The following is a 17,958-nucleotide window of genomic DNA, read 5'->3' as shown; positions in this document are numbered from 1 at the left end:
AGAGAGGGAGAGGGAAGGAGAGAGGGAGGGAGAGAGGGAGGGAGAGAGAAAGAGAGAGAGATGTCTGTTCATTAGTCCCAAAAGAAAAGCTTCTGGTTTCAATTACACGCTAGTCCTTAAAATCTTCTGAATTATCGAATGTAAGTGTATCCAAAATGCTCTGACTTCGTTACACATCTGTCAAACATGATAAATGTCCCTTCATGTTGTTCACATTTCCAGTATAAATGTAAAGTATCTTTATACATTCTAGACCGTGATGGCGAATCTATGGCACGCGTGCCCAAAGTGGCACACAAAACCATGTCTCCCAGCACACGCGGCCTTGCCTGTTTGTCCTTCATGTGTGCAGCAGTGCCAAAAACCAGCCGGCACATGCGTGCCGGCCATCTGATCATCAGGCACGCATGCGCGCTAGAACCCGGAAGTTTGGCTTTTCCGGAACGCGGCCCCGATGAGTGCGCGTGTGTGCGTGCGATGTTTCCGTGCAATCTTTTTGGCACTTGGTGCTGAAAAGGTTCACCATCACTGTTCTAGACAGTTTCTTTGGTGATATACAGTAAACCAACAGTACATCGTTTTATAAAAATTATATTTATTTATAATGCAAATTTCAGTCCCATCAACTCATCAACTAAATATTTTTACATTGTTCTATTTGTAAAATATATTATATCCAAAATTTTAGCCCATATTATACAATCTTTCACTTGTTCTTCTGTCTCAAATTTCAACAAAAATTATGCATTTTGGCAATAATATGTTTATTTGTACATAATTCCGTTTCAAGCTCAGTTTTACATTATTGAAAACCATTGAATCTTTTAGCTACTTTGAAGTTTTGTTTCGCACAGGTCTGCAAAATCACAGGTATTAAACAAAAACTTTATAATAATGTTTCTAACATTTCCATCTTTTATGCCAATATGTTGTTGAGGGTTTTGTGCCAGGTTGCCACTTTAAAGTATGACAAGTCTTTCTAAGGATCCTCAAGACATTTTTCATCCTTTCTTGTCAGCTACTTTTAGAATGGGTAGTTTGTGTCAAGATTAGACACAATAGTCTGCTTTTGTGACCTTGCGACTGCAAAATAAATCTGCGGCTTGGGGGAGGGAAGGGGACAAACTTATTTCCCTTTCATTGTCATTCTTCCCTGCCAACATCACACTCTGGAAAGAAAAATACAGTTTTAAAAAGTTGTGCGTCTTCTGTTACATTGCCGTAAAGAGAACAAAATTGCACCACACCCTGATTTGAAAGAAGAAAATTATTATTTTCTTAAACTCTAAGGAGCACCTTTTTCTGTCCATCACCCCTGTCCCTTACACACACACAGCACAGAGAGAAAGACTCTAGAATAGATCACCACCCCATTCAGCATAACAGAAAAAGTTTGGCCTTTTAAGCAGACCTTAATAGCTTGATTGATTGCCAAAATGATGACATTTACATACACCCACTCCGCTATTGAACTGGAAGACTGGAAACATTGTATGAGCTTAAACTTTATATCAGCTGGTGTGGCTCAAAAATAAAGAGTTTGATGTTAATCTAGAAATTTAGGTGCTGTTTACTTATTTCCAGTTACTAGCTCTTAGTAAGAACACTAGCAACCAGTTGTGTGTTTGGCAATAGGCAAATCTAGTTTCAAAAACAGCATACTTAGAACTACCGTACATCTAGGTGTCATGCTCATTAGGGAATGACTGCAACATGAAGGACAGATTTCTCGCGTGTACCATCACTGAAAGTACTACAGAGAGAATTTGCACCATCATCGGAAATCAGCTAATACAGGGATGTCAAACTCGTGGCCTGCGGGCCAAATGCGTCATACGCTGGCCACCCCCACCCCCATTTTAGTGAAGGGGGAAAAAGTTGTGATACATCACGTGACGACAATGTGTCATCGCAAGTTTGACACCCCTGAACTTTACTATGAAGTCAGTTGACATATTAAACTGCCTGATTGCATCAGTGATTAAATAGGCCAAATGAAAATCTGAGGCTAGCTTAACAATCCTACACATTAGACACCTTTTAGACATTATACGTATGTTCACAATCCAGTGAGTTTTTTTTCTTCTATGTATGGAGATTGATATGCATTAAGGCACAAAATCCATCTATCCGATACAATTCATACCAAAGCAGATTCTCATTCCATTACAAATTAACTTATGCATCATTTTTACACATGTCCACGATAGTTCATTTTCCCTGGAGTTGGTGGTTTGGGTGGACAGAGGAGAGAGAACAGAGGAGAGAGAAACAGCATGTTTAAATGTAACAAAGTGGTTCTTGTAAGTACACTTCCTGTTTCTAAAATGGATGGCTGAGAAACATATCTAGTGGAGATCTTAGAATTTCTTTGTCAGATGAAGGAAACTACACTATTGTTTTGCTGTCCTCTGGAATGTGTCCATAGTACTAGCTTGATTTGATGTCCAAGAAAATGAATTGTTCCTGATTGCTTCACACCAACTGTGTATTTGTTTACAACTGTGCAGTTTTGCCTGCTCACAGCTCTTAATGGGGATGCAATTAATAACACTTCCAGTAATAGTCTCCTTTATAAAGAGGGCACTATAATTACTTGTAGCTTACTTGATCTTATGCAGGTGGAATATAGTTATAGGTGGTTGCTGCAGGCAACCCAGATGACTTCCCCTGAGGATATACTTCTGTTGCAGAGTGCCTGCATTTTCCAAGTGCTTAAATCACAGTAGTATATTCCATCTGGTTTCTTGTGCTTGAGAGTGAGCAATGTGTTCCATAAGAGTGGGCTGTTAATCTCTGATGTTGCATATCCTGCTTTGTTGAATCAGATTTTCTAGACTTATAGTTTGGAAATACTTAATCTAATTCTTCCAATTATATCTATTGTAATTACATATAACATTGCATTTCATTAATCTGTTGTTCAGAGTTAATCTGTTCATTAATCTGTTGTTCATTAATCTGTTGTTCAGAGTTAACCAATCTAAGATCCACCTTTTCAGTTTTGGGCTTGCCTACCTTGTATTTTAAATCAACTTTTCCAATCATTCAGGGAGCCTTAGGAAGGAAGGAAGGAAGGAAGGATTATTTGGCAATAGCATCCTCCGATAGGACCATCAATTTTCTGACAGAAATAATAAGATTAAGACTTGGACCCATCCAATTCTGCCCAAGCACACATTCAAGAGAGCAGTTGCCAACCAATGTTCCTATTGGTGGGAGTGATGATGGATGGATGGATGGATGGGAAAAGGACAGCAGAAGATCCACTAATCACTGTACTGAAACTATTCCACACTAAATTGTGGGATAATGAAATGAGGTTATGGGCATATCATCAGTATAGTTTCTTCCTGGCTCAAGAACAGGAGGAAAGCATTTCTGTGGGGCCATGGGGGAGAGCTCTGGGTCCCAACCCAGGCTCTTCAATTTGTACAACATATGTAGGTGCATCAAGTATGTGTATCAACAAGCAGACAATGTTATTTGAAAGCTATCCATATCCTCTACAACAACTCACTAAACGTTTAGCCAAATAATGTCCCTGAAATGCTGTTAATCTACTTCTCAGTTTATACAGAGACTTATATAAAGTCATTGCTAATTTGTCCTATTGATTTAAATGACTGCACTATAAGTATGTTATTTGAGGGACTTCCTGGTTATATCTACCCATCCTATCAGGTCCAGCAGAAAAGGTATGTTCCAGGTCTCACCTGGCAGGACCCAGGAGATGTATCATTTCTGCTGTAGTTCTGGAGCATTCTTCCCCCTGAAGTGAGGTTAACTCCATCTCTATTAGCTTTCCAGAAATCCTTGAAAAACATGATTCTTCCATCCACCCTGGGGATCCCATGGTGAGCCTGCAAAGTGGTTAATGAGGCTAAATGATAGTTGTCCTTTCACTATCTTGGGGTTCTTTTATGTTTTATTCCTTTATGTTTTTATTTATTTATGTTGATATTTATGTCTGATATTGCTACATTATGGTTAACCAAAGACAAATCTTTTTATCTCCTTAAGGCCATCTCAGAGATGTAGACTGAAAGGTATTCACAATACAATGATAAATTCATACAATGATAAACCATTATTTTTATTGGCTACATTCACATAGCATGGTAGGACAGAATTGTTTAGAGCCCTAACACAATGCAACACGGGTATCCCTATTGGGTATATTCTGCTAAGTATGTCAGAGAATCTTCTTTTGTCATTTTTTAAAAAAAATCAGGACAAATTGGAGTCCCTAATGTGTCCCCCTTGACCCAACCAGGAACTGGAAATGAAGAATAAACCCAGGCCTTCTGACTCAGAATTGTCAGATATCCGTAAAGTCAGAGTTCATACATTACAGCAAGAAAACCCTAGACATTTATTTGCTGATTGCTTTAGCTGCTCTTGCTCCCAGAATGGTGCTCATTATTTTTTATTAGATTTTTATCCCATCTTTCATTCAGGAACAAAAGGTTGTGTACACCGAGTTTCAGCCTTCATTCTTCACCAAAATAACAGACCAAAAATCACCGAATAAGGTTCTGTGATGAAGCTCAGGTAGGTAGGTAGGTAGGTAGGTAGGTAGGTAGGTAGATAGATAGATAGATAGATAGATAGATAGATAGATAGATAGATAGATAGATGATAGAATAGAATAGAATAGAATTCTTGATTGGCCAAGTGTGATTGGACACATAAGGAATTTGTCTTTGGTGTATATGCTCTCAGTGTATATAAGGAGAATAAAATACATTCATCGAGAATAAAAAGATACAAAACTTAGTGATAGTCAAGGTTACTAATAAGCTATCAAATCGTACTAGGAAACAAATAAAAACAATATAAATTGAAAGATACAAGCAACATGGTTATAGTAATAAGTAGGAAGAGATAGATACTAGTAAGGAAGAGAATAGTAATACAGTCTTAGTAAATTTAGTAAATTTATTTAGTAAATTATTTGACAGTGTTGTGTGCTGCTGGGGGTTCGCAGGGGTTCAGGAGAACCTCTAGCTAAGATTCTGTGCAGTTTGGAGAACCCCCAAATCCCACTCCTGGCTGGCCCTCCCACCCCGCTCCTCCCAGGAGTCCCCATGCGGCATGTTTTGGATGCAGGGCCCGTGCGGAGGCTTGGGGAGGGCGAAAAACGGGACTACCGGAAGGTCTGGAAGGCCGGAAATGGGCCTGTTTCTGGCCTCCAAAGGGCCACCGGAGCCTGGGGAGGCCATTTTTGCCCTCCCGGAGGCTCCCAGAGGCTCAAGGCCATGATGCAGGAGGCCAACTAGGTCACACCCACCATGGCTACACCCACCCAGCCACTGGGCAGAGAACCCCTTGCTAAAATTTTTGAAGCCCACCCCTGGTTGTCACCCATCTTCTTCCTTTTCTCTACAAAGAATCTTCCCACAATTTCATTTTAACTGGCCCTTCCAATAAATGCGAGAGCAAAGTAAAGAGTCATAAATAGAGATTCTATTTATCTATTTATACAGACATTTATCTGTACTATTGTGCCTTGTAAATGGTTGGATTCTGGAAATATGAAATAATAGTTACATGTTTTAAGGCAGAAACATTGATGTTCTTTATAGGATGAATTGCATGAACTGTTCAGAATAATGTAATGACTTCAGTTCTTTCCTCTTATTTTATATTTAACAGGAAATTATATGGATTACAAAAATGTTTTGTTTTACTGTGTTTTTCATATGATGGATTTGGAAGCCTTTCTTGTACTATGATTGATCAATTACTGAGGCTGCAGAAGTACTTTACCTTTGATTAATAGTTTCCTAGGGCTTCAGTACTTTGGGCCCCAGGATTATTTTTTTTCTTTTTCTTTTCCTCAACGGATGTTCCTAGCAATTACCACAGGCTTCAGACATAGGAAATTAATCACGGCAAAGTTGGCTATTCTGGCTGTCAAAATTAAATCACTTATTTGAAAATTTATAATGATGTAGCAATTAAGACAATTAATGATTAAATAAATTTGCTGAAGTTTTATGAGAAAGCAAAGCTGGGCTTTCTTGCTAAAGCAATTATACTTAGTTCTCCAAAGTGATTTTGCAGGCATGGTTTATCGATTGCCGGAAATGTTACAAGCAGTAAAAAACTTTGGGACAAGGAGAAAAAGTTGAAAATGGATGGATTGAAAACTTTAAAAATGGATGGATTTGAAATTGAAGTGAAAGTGAGACCCATTTCACACATTTGTTGTTGTTAGTTGCGAAGTCATGTCCGACCCATCACGACCCGATGGACAACTTTCCTCCAGGCCTTCCTGTCCTCTATCATCTTCTGGAGTCCATTTAAGCTCACGCCTACTGCTTCAGTGACTCCATCCAGCCACCTCATTCTCTGTCATCCCCTTCTTCTTTTGCCCTCAATTGTTCCCAGCATTAGGCTCTTCTCCAGTGAGTTCTTCCTTCTCATTAGGTGGCCAAAGTATTTGAGTTTCATCTTCAGGATCTGGCCTTCTAAAGAGCAGTCAGGATTGATCTCCTTTAGGACTGAACCGGTTTGATCACCTTGCAGGAGTCTTATCGCAGGAGTCTTCTCCAGCACCATAGTTCAAAGGCCTCAATTCTTTGGCGCTCAGCCTTTCTTATGATCCAACTTTCACAGCCATACATTGCAACTGGGAAAACCATAGCCTTGACTATACGCACTTTTGTTGGCAGGGTGATGTCTCTGCTTTTTAATATGCTGTCTAGATTTGTCATTTAGACATTGCTGTCTAGATTTGACACATACATTACAAGATAAATAGACACTTGGGCTATAAAGTCCTAGAAAGTCTATAATATAAAGTTTAAACACGTAAGGAATGCATATGACACCAAGGCTTATGGACTCAGCTTACATTTTATTTATTTATCAGTTCATCATATTTATTTATCATATTTACTTATCATATTTAAGAACCGCCCACCTCTTTCATAGAGGGACTCTGTATGATGTACAATAAAATATTAAAAGCATAAAAACAATATTTAAAATTTAAAAGAACAAGGGATGTTAAAAATTAATTAAAAGGAGGGGGTAGGGCTTTCAGTCACTAACCAGACCCACAACTTTGTGTTCCTTTGTGTGCCCCAAGCAAGGTTGTGGTGCCATAGTTTTATGCCTTTTTGGAAGGCCAGGAGAGTGAGGCCTTGTCTCACCTCCAGAGAGAGATTGCAGGGGCCATAGCAGAGAAGGCCCTCTTCCTGGATCCCACCAGTCAGAATTCATTGACTGAGGGTATCTGCAATGGGACATAGACTATTCTGTAAATAGCCTAGCTCATGCCATGTAGGGCTTTAAATGTCATAATCAATGCCTTGGATTGGACTCAGAAACAGGACAGCACCCAATGCAGAAGTGCACAGAAGAAGTGTTATATGCACCATTCTTTGGGCATCCAAAATTGCCCATGCAGTTGCATTTTGTATCAGTTGAAGTTTCAGGGTATTATTCCAGAGTAGCCCCATATAGAATACAAAATAGAGCTTTTGCTCCAGTTCTTAGCCGTGCTCCAATACTGAGGCTGACTTGACTGCTTAGATCCGTGATGGCAAACCTATGGTACACGTACCATAGGTGGTACGCAGCTCCCTTTCTGTGGGCACATGAGCCATCACCCCACTTCAACTCCACCCGCATGTGCGCGTGCCTCCTGCTGCACAGCTGGTCTTCGGGTCTCTGCCGCGCATGTGCAGGGGGTGGGGCATGTGCGGGGGGCTGTGCATGCATTCATGGGGGCAGGGTGCGTGCAGAGTGGTGGGGTGTGTGCAGGGGCCACGTTGCATGCACTGGAGGTGGGTGCGTGCAGGGGGTCGCATGCACAAGGGAGCAGGGCACATGTGGGGGGCTGTGTGCATCGGGCATTTTGGGGGTTTGGGTGCCCATGCACACATTCGCACATGTGAGCTTTGGGCATTTGGTCCAGAAAAGGTAGATGGTCCAGAATACCTGTAAAGGGATGGGGTGGGGGGGTGGGGGGAGTATATTAAGCATTTTAAAGAAGGTAAACAAAATAATGTAGACAAAAAAGTAAAAAATCAGGCAAGAATACTAAGAGGGTAAAATACAAATAGTAGAAAAAAGTTTCAAAGTATCATGATAACGCTCCAATATTTTCAACCTACTTATATTGGCCATAATAATTCTACTGATTTGCTTCATGGTATGATAAAAGTTTCAAGTCAAGTCAAACTCAGTTCCTAGTTAAAACAGACAGCTCCAAGTACTTTATTTGGTAACAGTATATTTGGCACTGCTTTCTTCTGGGATTTTGCCAGTAGTCTTTGTATTTCCTGAACTGGAGAATTACTGTAGGTGGGATACAAAGCATTGAAATCAATCGATCAATCAATAAACATGTTAAGCAAGTAAACAAACAAACAATAACCAGGTCCAATATTGAGGAGTCCTGGGTGCTCTTTGCTAGTCCACTAGCACTGATGATTTTACCTACTTTAGGTAATGAAACGTCTGCAAGAAAACAACCAAAGCTCAGAGAGCACCAAGGACCCTCATTTCAACCCTGAGCTACAAATATTCTCTTTTATAGGTCCAATACAGCTTACGTTTTTTGAGCTAAACAATGACTCATGGTATATGGTTTATTATATGATAAATACTAATAAACAAAATCACAGTTCAGCTAAAAAAGGGCAAAATAGCCCTGTTGATAAAATGAAACTAAGGTCAGTGACCAGAGGAGCAAATGGGTTGAAAACAGCATTGAAATCATGTGAATTACCTTCATCCAGGACTTTTTCCCCCAACTGAAATTAAATCATCTTCAGCATTGTCTGCAGAAATACCTACATAAAGTCAAGTATTCCAACTGAAATCTCAACTATTTAAATCAATTCCAAATGGAAAACACAACATTTCTGGAAAAGCAACAACAACAGTTTAGTTAAACTGCAGCTGTGCAGTTTCTGAATATGTATTATCTCCTCTCATAATCTGTCACTAGAGATGATCTTGGATTCTCACATGACTTTTTTTTCCCTGTCTTGTTCCTCTACTCATTGAATATTCCAACAGTGCCAGGAAAAATAGAATAAAACCAAATTGTCAATATATTTGAATTAAAAACGCACTCATAAATACTATTGTTAAAAAAACATAATGAACAGTCAAATAGTTTTCCATCTGCATCCAAAAGAACTTAAGGCCAGTTTTAGTGATTTCAAAGGGTGTTCTATAGTCTTAGTCTATTCCTAGGATTATCTTCCTACCTTCTAAAGACGAAAATTAAAGTGCTCAATCAGGAGGCAAGACAAGAGTATCCTCTGATGGTTTTCAGAGACCCAGTTCTTAAGCTCTTTAGATGCAAAGGGATGCTTCAACATTGGCTGGGTTAAGTCAGGGCATGCTTTCCTCATACTATCTACATGTGTCCAGTGGTTGCCCCCGGTTCGCACCGGTTCTATAGAACCGGTAGTAAAACGGGCGGGAGGCTCCACCCACCGACCCCAACATCATCAAAACGCTTCTGCACATGCACAGAAGCTTCTGCGCTTGCACAGAAGAGCATGCGGCCCCACTGCAAACCGGTAGTAAAGGTAAGTAGAACCCACCCCTGCATGTGTCCCAATGATTCCCATCCAATGTTTCCATTCTGGTTGGGAATATTAAAAAGAAAACCCATTTTGCATTCTTAGGAAACTTCTTGCGTTACTAAGAAAATTATCAGGCAAAAGCAACCAGAACCACTCATGAAGAGTCTCAACAGTAGTTTTATTGCTACTCAAACTGTGGTACAAGAATCTCACCAGATTGACTGAACTGAATTGAATTGAATACTTTATTTGGCCAAGTGTGATTAGACACATGAGGAAGTTGTCTCCGGTACAGAACACTCAGTGTACATGCAAAGCAACAGAAGATAATAAGAAGGATAAATAGTAATACTACAGCCACAACACATAGGTTGTTATACATAGACATTAGATGGCCATGAGAGAATTAGGTATTCAGCAGAGTGATGGCATGAGGGAAAATACACTGTGTTTAGCGCATTCCCTTGGGAACAGCAAAATAAAGCTTCATTGATTCTCAGAGAGTCTGACCTGTGCCGCTCACTGTAATGCAAAGACTCTAAACTTAGGCCCCTCTTAAGCCTTCCCTTCAGTCTAGCTGGATATTCTATCACAAAGATATCCCAAATCCATAGATGGCTCTATAGCTGCATTTAAAATTTGTATTTACAATTATTACATATCAGATCTGAAAATACTGTGAAAGGACAAGATGGGAAACAGGGAAATTAAGTGACCTACCAACAGTTGTAGATTTCATATACGATGTAAGTAAAAAACGAGTAGCAACTTCAAACCAGATACTTTTCACGTAAACAACCCCTTATGCAAGCAAATAGGTTAACATCATGAGTTGCTTGAAAATAGTGAAAAGTGAGGATGAAAGCAAAATAGATATCATGTCAAAACAAAATAAAACTTGGAGGAATCCCTCCAGACAAATGATTTTTTTCCCTTCTGCTTATGTCAGTTCTTAGTTCTGTTCCTATTAATAACTAATATTTGACATGATGTTTCAACAGATTTATCCATTGCAAGAGTTAATGATGTGTCTCTCTACAGCACAGACTGGAAAGGAAGGACAAATCAGGGTCGATAGCTGTTTTGTTTTTTTGTTTTAATGAAACCAAGAACTTTTGTAATCTCCACATCTGCTGCAGATGCCATAACTGAGGAGCCACTGAGGTTTTTCAAGTTCCATCTCTTCACAAAGCATCCCTTTTGAGCCAGCTTTTCAATTAGCAGCTCCCACTCTTCCTCGGAACAAGAGCATGCTTTTCTTTTTCCTCTCTCTTGTGCAATAAAAACTCCAGACATTTCCATACTTTACTAGGACACAAAGGAAGAGTTGGGAAAATGCTAAATGTTTTTTAAGCGATTCCACATGGCACTCCAGAGTATGCAGGAGTTTAAAAATATGTTTCCAGTTCCCCCCAGTGTATAGTTATTCTCATAGACAAAGTAACTTCTAGCTATCTTCCCACAAAGATTAAACTGGCAGCAAGCAAGAAATTTTCCCGCCAAGAGCCAGAACATGGGCCAGAACAAAGGAACACCCAGCTGCCTGATTCAACTCTACTCCAAGCAGTTCTGCTCCAGGGAAATGAGAGGAATTTCATGAACCCATGGATTCTTCCGCAGGCTACTTATCCAGCACGATAGAAATACACAGCTACTTTCTACCCTGCACATACGCCATGATATTTGATTTTGATAAGGGGTTGTAGAAATCTTGTGGGATGATGTAAATTAGAGAATTATGCAGAACCTGCTGAATTGACTCAGATTTTATCATTAAAACCACTTAGCTTGCATTATCTTTCTTCCTCTTGCTTGCTTGCTCTAATCTACTTTTGGTATGGACCGAAAAGAGCTAATGTTTTCTGGATTATGCAGTTATTTCTTTACATACCACCATTTTCTTTGCTCTTTTAGCCTCTCTTTAATATAAACATATACAGTACACTGAGTTAAAGCACTAGATAATATGAATGAAAAAAATAAGCCAAGTTTATACACTGGGCTTATTTTGTCAGTATGATTGATGTACTGTATTACATACTTCTACTGGTTTGATAGGACACAGAACCTTATAGTAGCTAGAACAAAAGATTAAAGTAAGTGGAGGACGATTATATCAAACTGTACTTTCTTCCACTTTCATCTCTTGAAAGATTGTAATTGCACAACATTTATAATTACAAACCATCTAACTAAGATGAGATTGTTATTAATAGTGATCCAGAAGGATAGGGTGATATACACTGGAAAAAGAGGTATATGCCTGACACTGACAGGGCAAGGCACTAGAACAGTGGTCACCAACTGGTGGTCTGTGAACCACTGGTGGTCCACAAGAAAAGTTTGGTGGTCCACAGAAAAATTATTTGCATTTTTTATATTGCACTAAATCAGGGGTCCTCAAACTACGGCTCCTGGGCTGGATACATGCAATGAATATATGTGTTACTGCAGAGAGTCTCCCCCTTTGGGGTCTTTTTGTGCAGGTTGGAGGGGGGCAGAAATTCTGACTGGGTCTGCTTCAGCCTCCTGGTGTGGGGCTTTGGGTGAAGGTTGGAGGGAAGTGCCGCTGGTGGAAAAGAGCCAGAGGACCTTGTTCCAGTGGGACTGTATCATGGCCTGGAGCTGGCTGACCATCTCAGCCTGCTGAGCCTCCAGGTGCTGATACCTGGCCTTGTACTCCCACAGGTCTTTCCTCTGCTTGGAAAGCCTATGCTTTTAGTCCTCAGTAAGGTGCTTCTGCTGAGTCTCCTCGGTCAGATTCAATTTGAACTGAGCTAGCTGTTTTGCCAAATCTTTCTCAAAATGGCTGCTTAGCTCCAACAACTGCTTCCTGTTGGAGCCCTAAGGAGCCTGAGCTGGCAGGCGAGGAGTGGCGGGGAGGGGTGAGTAGAGGCCATCGAGGCACCCCTCAATATGAGTGACATCAAGTTGACCATGCCCACCAAGCCACATGACCACCTACCCGCACCCACCCAGCCGGTCATTAGGCAGATCATATTAGTGGTCCGCGGGATTTAAAATTATGAATTTAGTGGTCTTTGAGGTCCGAAAGGTTGGTGACCCCTGCACTAGAATACTGTATATTGATGAGAACAAACCCAACTCCTTACTAGCCCTAATGATGTTACCTAGTTTGGGTAATGAAACATCTGCAAGAAAACAGCCAGGCTCAGACAGCACCAAGGACCCCTCAAAATAAGTATTGTTGGAAGTTGTTTCCTTGGGAGAAAGTTTCCTCTCACACTGTTCTTGACATTTCTGCCAGGAAGATCTGGAGAGTATCGCTCTGGAGGCCCCAGATGAACATCAGCCTAGCAGGAGCTTAGCAATCAAGCACCTGAGGCTGACCAAGACAGGGAACATAAAAGGCAGCTGGAGGCATGAGCTGAGGAGGCTACAGATCCAGGACCTTTCCCCAGCCCTAGAGTGTGTCATGTTGAGCACTGAGCACTACAAATATGTTGTGTGAAGCTTCTTGCCTGCAAAGAGCATTCCCACTCTTGATTGCCTGCACTCCGGCAAGCTCTATTTATGAACCATTGCTGTGCAACAGCCCTGAGCAATAAATACCAGGTGTTAGAGGATTAGAAAGAACAAGGCAGTCCAGCAGTCCCAGAATTTAAATATTACTAAACTAGCTGCTTGGGTTAGATTATAAAATGGTTTACAATCACCATGTGGTTAGATTTCTTCAACTAGGGCAGGGGTGGGCAATTGTGGCTCTTTTACAACCTGTGGACTTCAACTCCCAGAATTCCTGAGACAGCTTGGCTGGTTGGACAGGTTGTAAAAGAGCCACAATTGCCCACCCCTGAACTAGGGGAACAGGACTTGCAATAATAAATGTTTGGGATAAACATTTGTCCCAAATGTTTGGAATATGTGCAGAAAAAGAATTTGTCCAGGTTTATCACCACTTGCCTTTTTATTATTTATTTTTATGAAGCGGAAAGCAGAGAGAAATTTATTCAATGGCGAAACAACAAATCATAACCAAGATGTCTTAATTAATAAGAGAAAGGGAAAATCTTCTGAGACTTTGAGTATAGCTTTAAAAGAACTGTCAGAACAAAGAGATGAATTTGGCTGAATTTGATGTGACAATTTGAAAAGCTCATTGCACAAAATTTGAAGCGTTTCCTGGCCTTATTTCTAAACTGCTGGTGAAACACTAAACAAATTATCAAAAGGATAATTAAAAAAGATGCAGAATTTAGATATAATAATAGGAATGCAAGGGGAAAAGAATATTAAGTTCACACCAAATATTGTACTTAGAGAAAACTGGTAAAAGATGTTTTACTATTGGCATATTTCTCTAAAATGGAAAAATTATTTTCTAAAAATGGTTGGAAATGCAGTGATCAAGTTGGATTATTCTTCCATACTTGGTGACAGAACTCAACAGTTTTGAAAAATTATTCATACTAGAAGGAAGCAAATTTTGAATTTCCTTTTCAACTTGCTATCTTTTTGTTATTGTTAAATATTTTTCTGTTACGCTTTTCTACAAAAATATTAAACCAGCTCTGTGTTTGCTAATTGCTGCAAGAACACTTTATACTTCCCATGGAAAAGTACTCTTAATCCTTAATCCTGAAAAAGAAACCAACAACCCCCAATTAAACTCTAGGAGTGTTTCTCTAAGTCTAAAATAGCCTGATATTTTAAAAGAAAATGTGACTCAGATTTTAACTCAACTTGGAAACCAGTTTTAGACTTTTAACTCATGAGAAGGGAAGATACATAAATTTGATTAATAAATAAATAAGCTTGTACTACATCCGATTTTATGTTATCTGTTAGCATAAAATCTATATTGCTTGAACAGAAATGACTGTAATTTATAATCTCACATTATGATTTATAATGGCTTGATTATTGATTTCTTAATGATACATTACTTGGATTTTAACAAGATTGGTAGTTTGGTTACTGAAATTAATTAATAACATATTGAAAATTTAACCTAATTTCATAATACTTGTAAATCTCCTGTTTATGTAGTTCGTGCTTCAGCAACTGATAATGCTAGTGCAATTATAGAAAAAAAGAGATTTTAGCAAAATGCTTGTCTTTAGTGATGATATAATAAGAACTGATTGAAGCCAAGAAATTATTATTGCCTGACCTGTTCCATTTATCTAATTTCCCAAATTTCATGTAAGAAACATTTTCATGAATGTACTTCTGTTATGAAGAATGCATTTCCTCTCTCAAATTCAAAAGCTATTAATTTGAGGTTGTGGGAGTTTGTTATCCGAATTGCCCTTGACTTGCTAAGTAAAAGTGAGCTAATAAGACAGATGGTAATGGTGTTAACTAAAACGCACCATATGACCAAGATATGGACAAAAGTTGTTAACTCTTAAAGCAGATAATATTATAAATTGTATATTTATAGGATTTCCATGAAGCTGTCTTAAAAGTGCTGGGAGATGAATATGACAGTGATCATGAAGAAACAAAGCTCAAGGAAGGACTGAAGGAAATCCCAGAAATCTACAATCTACACCAAGAAATATTGGGGGAACTGGAAGAAAAAGTTCTTAACTGGTAAATATAATTAGATGGGGCTTTGAATGACACTTAAGGCAGTATACCTACCCCAGTGTTTAGAAAGCTTCAGAAAATACCTTCTCCTCAGAAATTTTATACAATCAAATATAAGTGTGATACAGTTTCCTTATTTACCTGCTTTATACTAAAATATAAAATCTTTGTTATCAGATCAGTATGAAGCAGTTTCTCTGAATGTGGGCAAATTATCTTATGCTGTGTGCAAAATTAGGCAGACTTTAACTGCCCACTGATAATCCACGACCAATCCTAATATTATTTTGTCTGTCTTTTATTTTAATCTTTTACTGTTATTGTTTTTAATGTCTTTATTTGTAATGCTGGTCTGTGACTGTAATAAAAATTGATTGATATATAAGGCCTGTTAGAAAAATATGCACTACGCCGTGGTGGTGCAATGGTTAGAATGCAGTACTGCAGGCTATTTCTGCTGACTGCTGGTTGCCTGCAATTTGGCAGTTCGAATCTCACCAGGCTCAAGGTTGACTCACCCTTCCGTCCTTCCGAGGTGGGTAAAATGAGGACCCAAATTATCGGGGGCAATATGCTGACTCTGTAAAGCACTTAGGGCTGTAAAGCACTGTGAAGCGGTATATAAGTCTAAGTGCTATTGCTACAACCAATCCTGATCAGGAAAGCTACTGAAACACAGCAGTTTCATCTTAAGTAAATCCTAGGTACCTTTATTCTGTCATTCATCTACTGTTTCATTTTGTTGGAAAGTTCCAATTTAAGGAAATATATAGGTCCCTTCTATGCCTATGAGTAAGAATCACACTAAATAAAAAAAAAATAAGGTGAATATATAAACTTTTAAACTATTTTGCTGGTTAACTTTGTTGTTTTATAAAGAAACACATACTACCTAGTCATATCTTATGGCTTACCAACTATTTGACCATCCCTTGCTGCATTGCCTAGCAGGCATCAGAACCAATTGGGACTTTATCAAACTCCAGCATTACAAGATATTACAAGGACTTATTACTAGAACAAAAGTCAATCTTTATGTGTTCAATTTCTGGTTAATGTCATTGAAAAGTCCTGATGGAAAAGATTATCTGTGAGTACCTAAATTAAGTATGGAGAATTTTCTATTCCCTTTTTTCCCCCTTTATTCTCAATGGTTTTAGGGAAGAACATCAGAAAGTGGCTGATATTTTCCTCTCCAGAGAATCAGGATTTAATCACCACACAACTTACATAATGCAGTTTGATAGGAATTTGGCTTTGCTGGATGATGTTCGTCTTAAATCTTCCCAGCTGGATACTGTCATTAAAGAGTTTGAGGTAAAGTCTCTTCGTTTTTGTATTGCATGTTGATTTATTATTGTAGTTCTACTATTATCTCTCTTGTTCTTTCCCTTCTTCCCTCTCTAAAATAGCTAAGAGTTTGGAGCACGGAAGTTGATATTAGCGATAATTCAATTCAAGAATGACTTTAAGAAGAAAGTAAACCAGGAAGAGTACAAATACACATTAAGGCTATGGGCCCACATTCTATGGAGCATACAGGTATATATAATATAAGGTGGAGAGAGAAACAGAGAGGCAGAAAGAGAGAGACAGAGAAAGTCAGAGAGACAGAGACAGAAAGAGAGAGACACACAGAGAGATTTTTTCATTCTCACATGCAATGGCAACTATGGAGAAGGGAATGGCAAGAATTCTAATTCAGTAGTTATTTACTCCCTGGGCTCTCCATCTGTGGTAATTGATCTCTGTGTATTTCTTGCTCCTTTTGTTTCCTTATAATGCCCTCCAAAGTATTTTCTTTTATTCCTATAACTTTGACTGATCAGGAGTATTTGTTCCCATTTTATGTTTTCATCATCTCCATTTTTTTTTTGTTTTTTGCTATATGCATCGTATGTTTCTGCTTCTCTTTTTCTTCCATTCGAAAAGTATTAATGCAAAAATATTAATGTATAAAAGCATGAAAAAAGATTTACATCTTATTTGTTTCCATAAGTAATGGAAAATTAAATTCTGGATGCTCAGAGTACTGATCTGAACATGTGTCTCTCATGTCTAGGTCCAGCTCAAAATGTTTTGCTGGCATATTCATGTAGCCCTTACCTTTTGCATTGGATTGACATTTTACCATTTTTTTTAATGCAATTTAGCCCATAATTCTTGCCTTCTCTTTTTCCTGATGTTTTCTGAAGCAGATCTTTGCCTGGAACTATAGGTAAGATTTCAGGGATGCGGTGACTCAGTGGCTAAGACGCTGAGCTTGTCAATTGAAAGGTCAGCAGTTCAGCGGTTTGAATCCCTAGTGCCACATAACGGGGTGAGCTCCCGTTACTTGTCCCAGCTTCTGCCAACCTAGCAGTTCGAAAGCAGGTAGAAAATGCAAGTAGGAAAATAGGGACCACCTTTGGTGGGAAGGTAACGGTGTTCCGTGCGCCTTTGGCATTTAGTCATGCCGGCCACATGACCACGGAGACATCTTCGGACAGCGCTGGCTCTTTGGCTTTGAAATGGAGATGAGCACCGCCCCCTAGAGTCAGGAATGACTAGCACATACTGTATGTGCGAGGGGAACTTTTATCTTTACCTTTATAGGCAAGATTTAGGGCCAGTCAGGACCATCCTCAAATAAATTCCAAATGTACACATGAATGACCTCTTACCTGCATAAGCTTCCCCTCACCAGTTGAATGCTTTCACTTGTGAATTAACTCCAATTCTATTTTAGAAAAAAAAATGTACATACTTCAACTGCTCTTTCTGCTTCTTGCTGAATGGCTGATATGACTTCTAACAGTGCAAATATATGTTTAATTTTAGTTTGAATATATATCACTTTTTTAAT

At 39.0% G+C, this 17,958-nt stretch overlaps 1 protein-coding gene across 1 annotated transcript in view; it reads left to right on the top strand.

The window, feature by feature from the left end:
* FGD5 (FYVE, RhoGEF and PH domain containing 5) overlaps positions 1–17,958 on the top strand; it is a 144,874-nt gene that overhangs the window by 79,041 nt on the left and 47,875 nt on the right. Inside the window, exons 5-6 of the mRNA XM_070933600.1 lie at positions 14,965–15,116; positions 16,274–16,430. Of these exons, the coding sequence (XP_070789701.1) occupies positions 14,965–15,116; positions 16,274–16,430 (309 nt within the window). The remainder of the gene's footprint in view (positions 1–14,964; positions 15,117–16,273; positions 16,431–17,958) is intronic.

Source organism: Pituophis catenifer, unplaced genomic scaffold (genome assembly GCF_029215685.1).
Source record: "Pituophis catenifer annectens isolate HBS135680 unplaced genomic scaffold, rPitCat1.0.hap2 SCAF_2, whole genome shotgun sequence".
NCBI classification, from domain to species: Eukaryota; Metazoa; Chordata; class Lepidosauria; order Squamata; family Colubridae; genus Pituophis; species Pituophis catenifer.
This window is presented reverse-complemented; position numbering and strand designations above follow the sequence as displayed.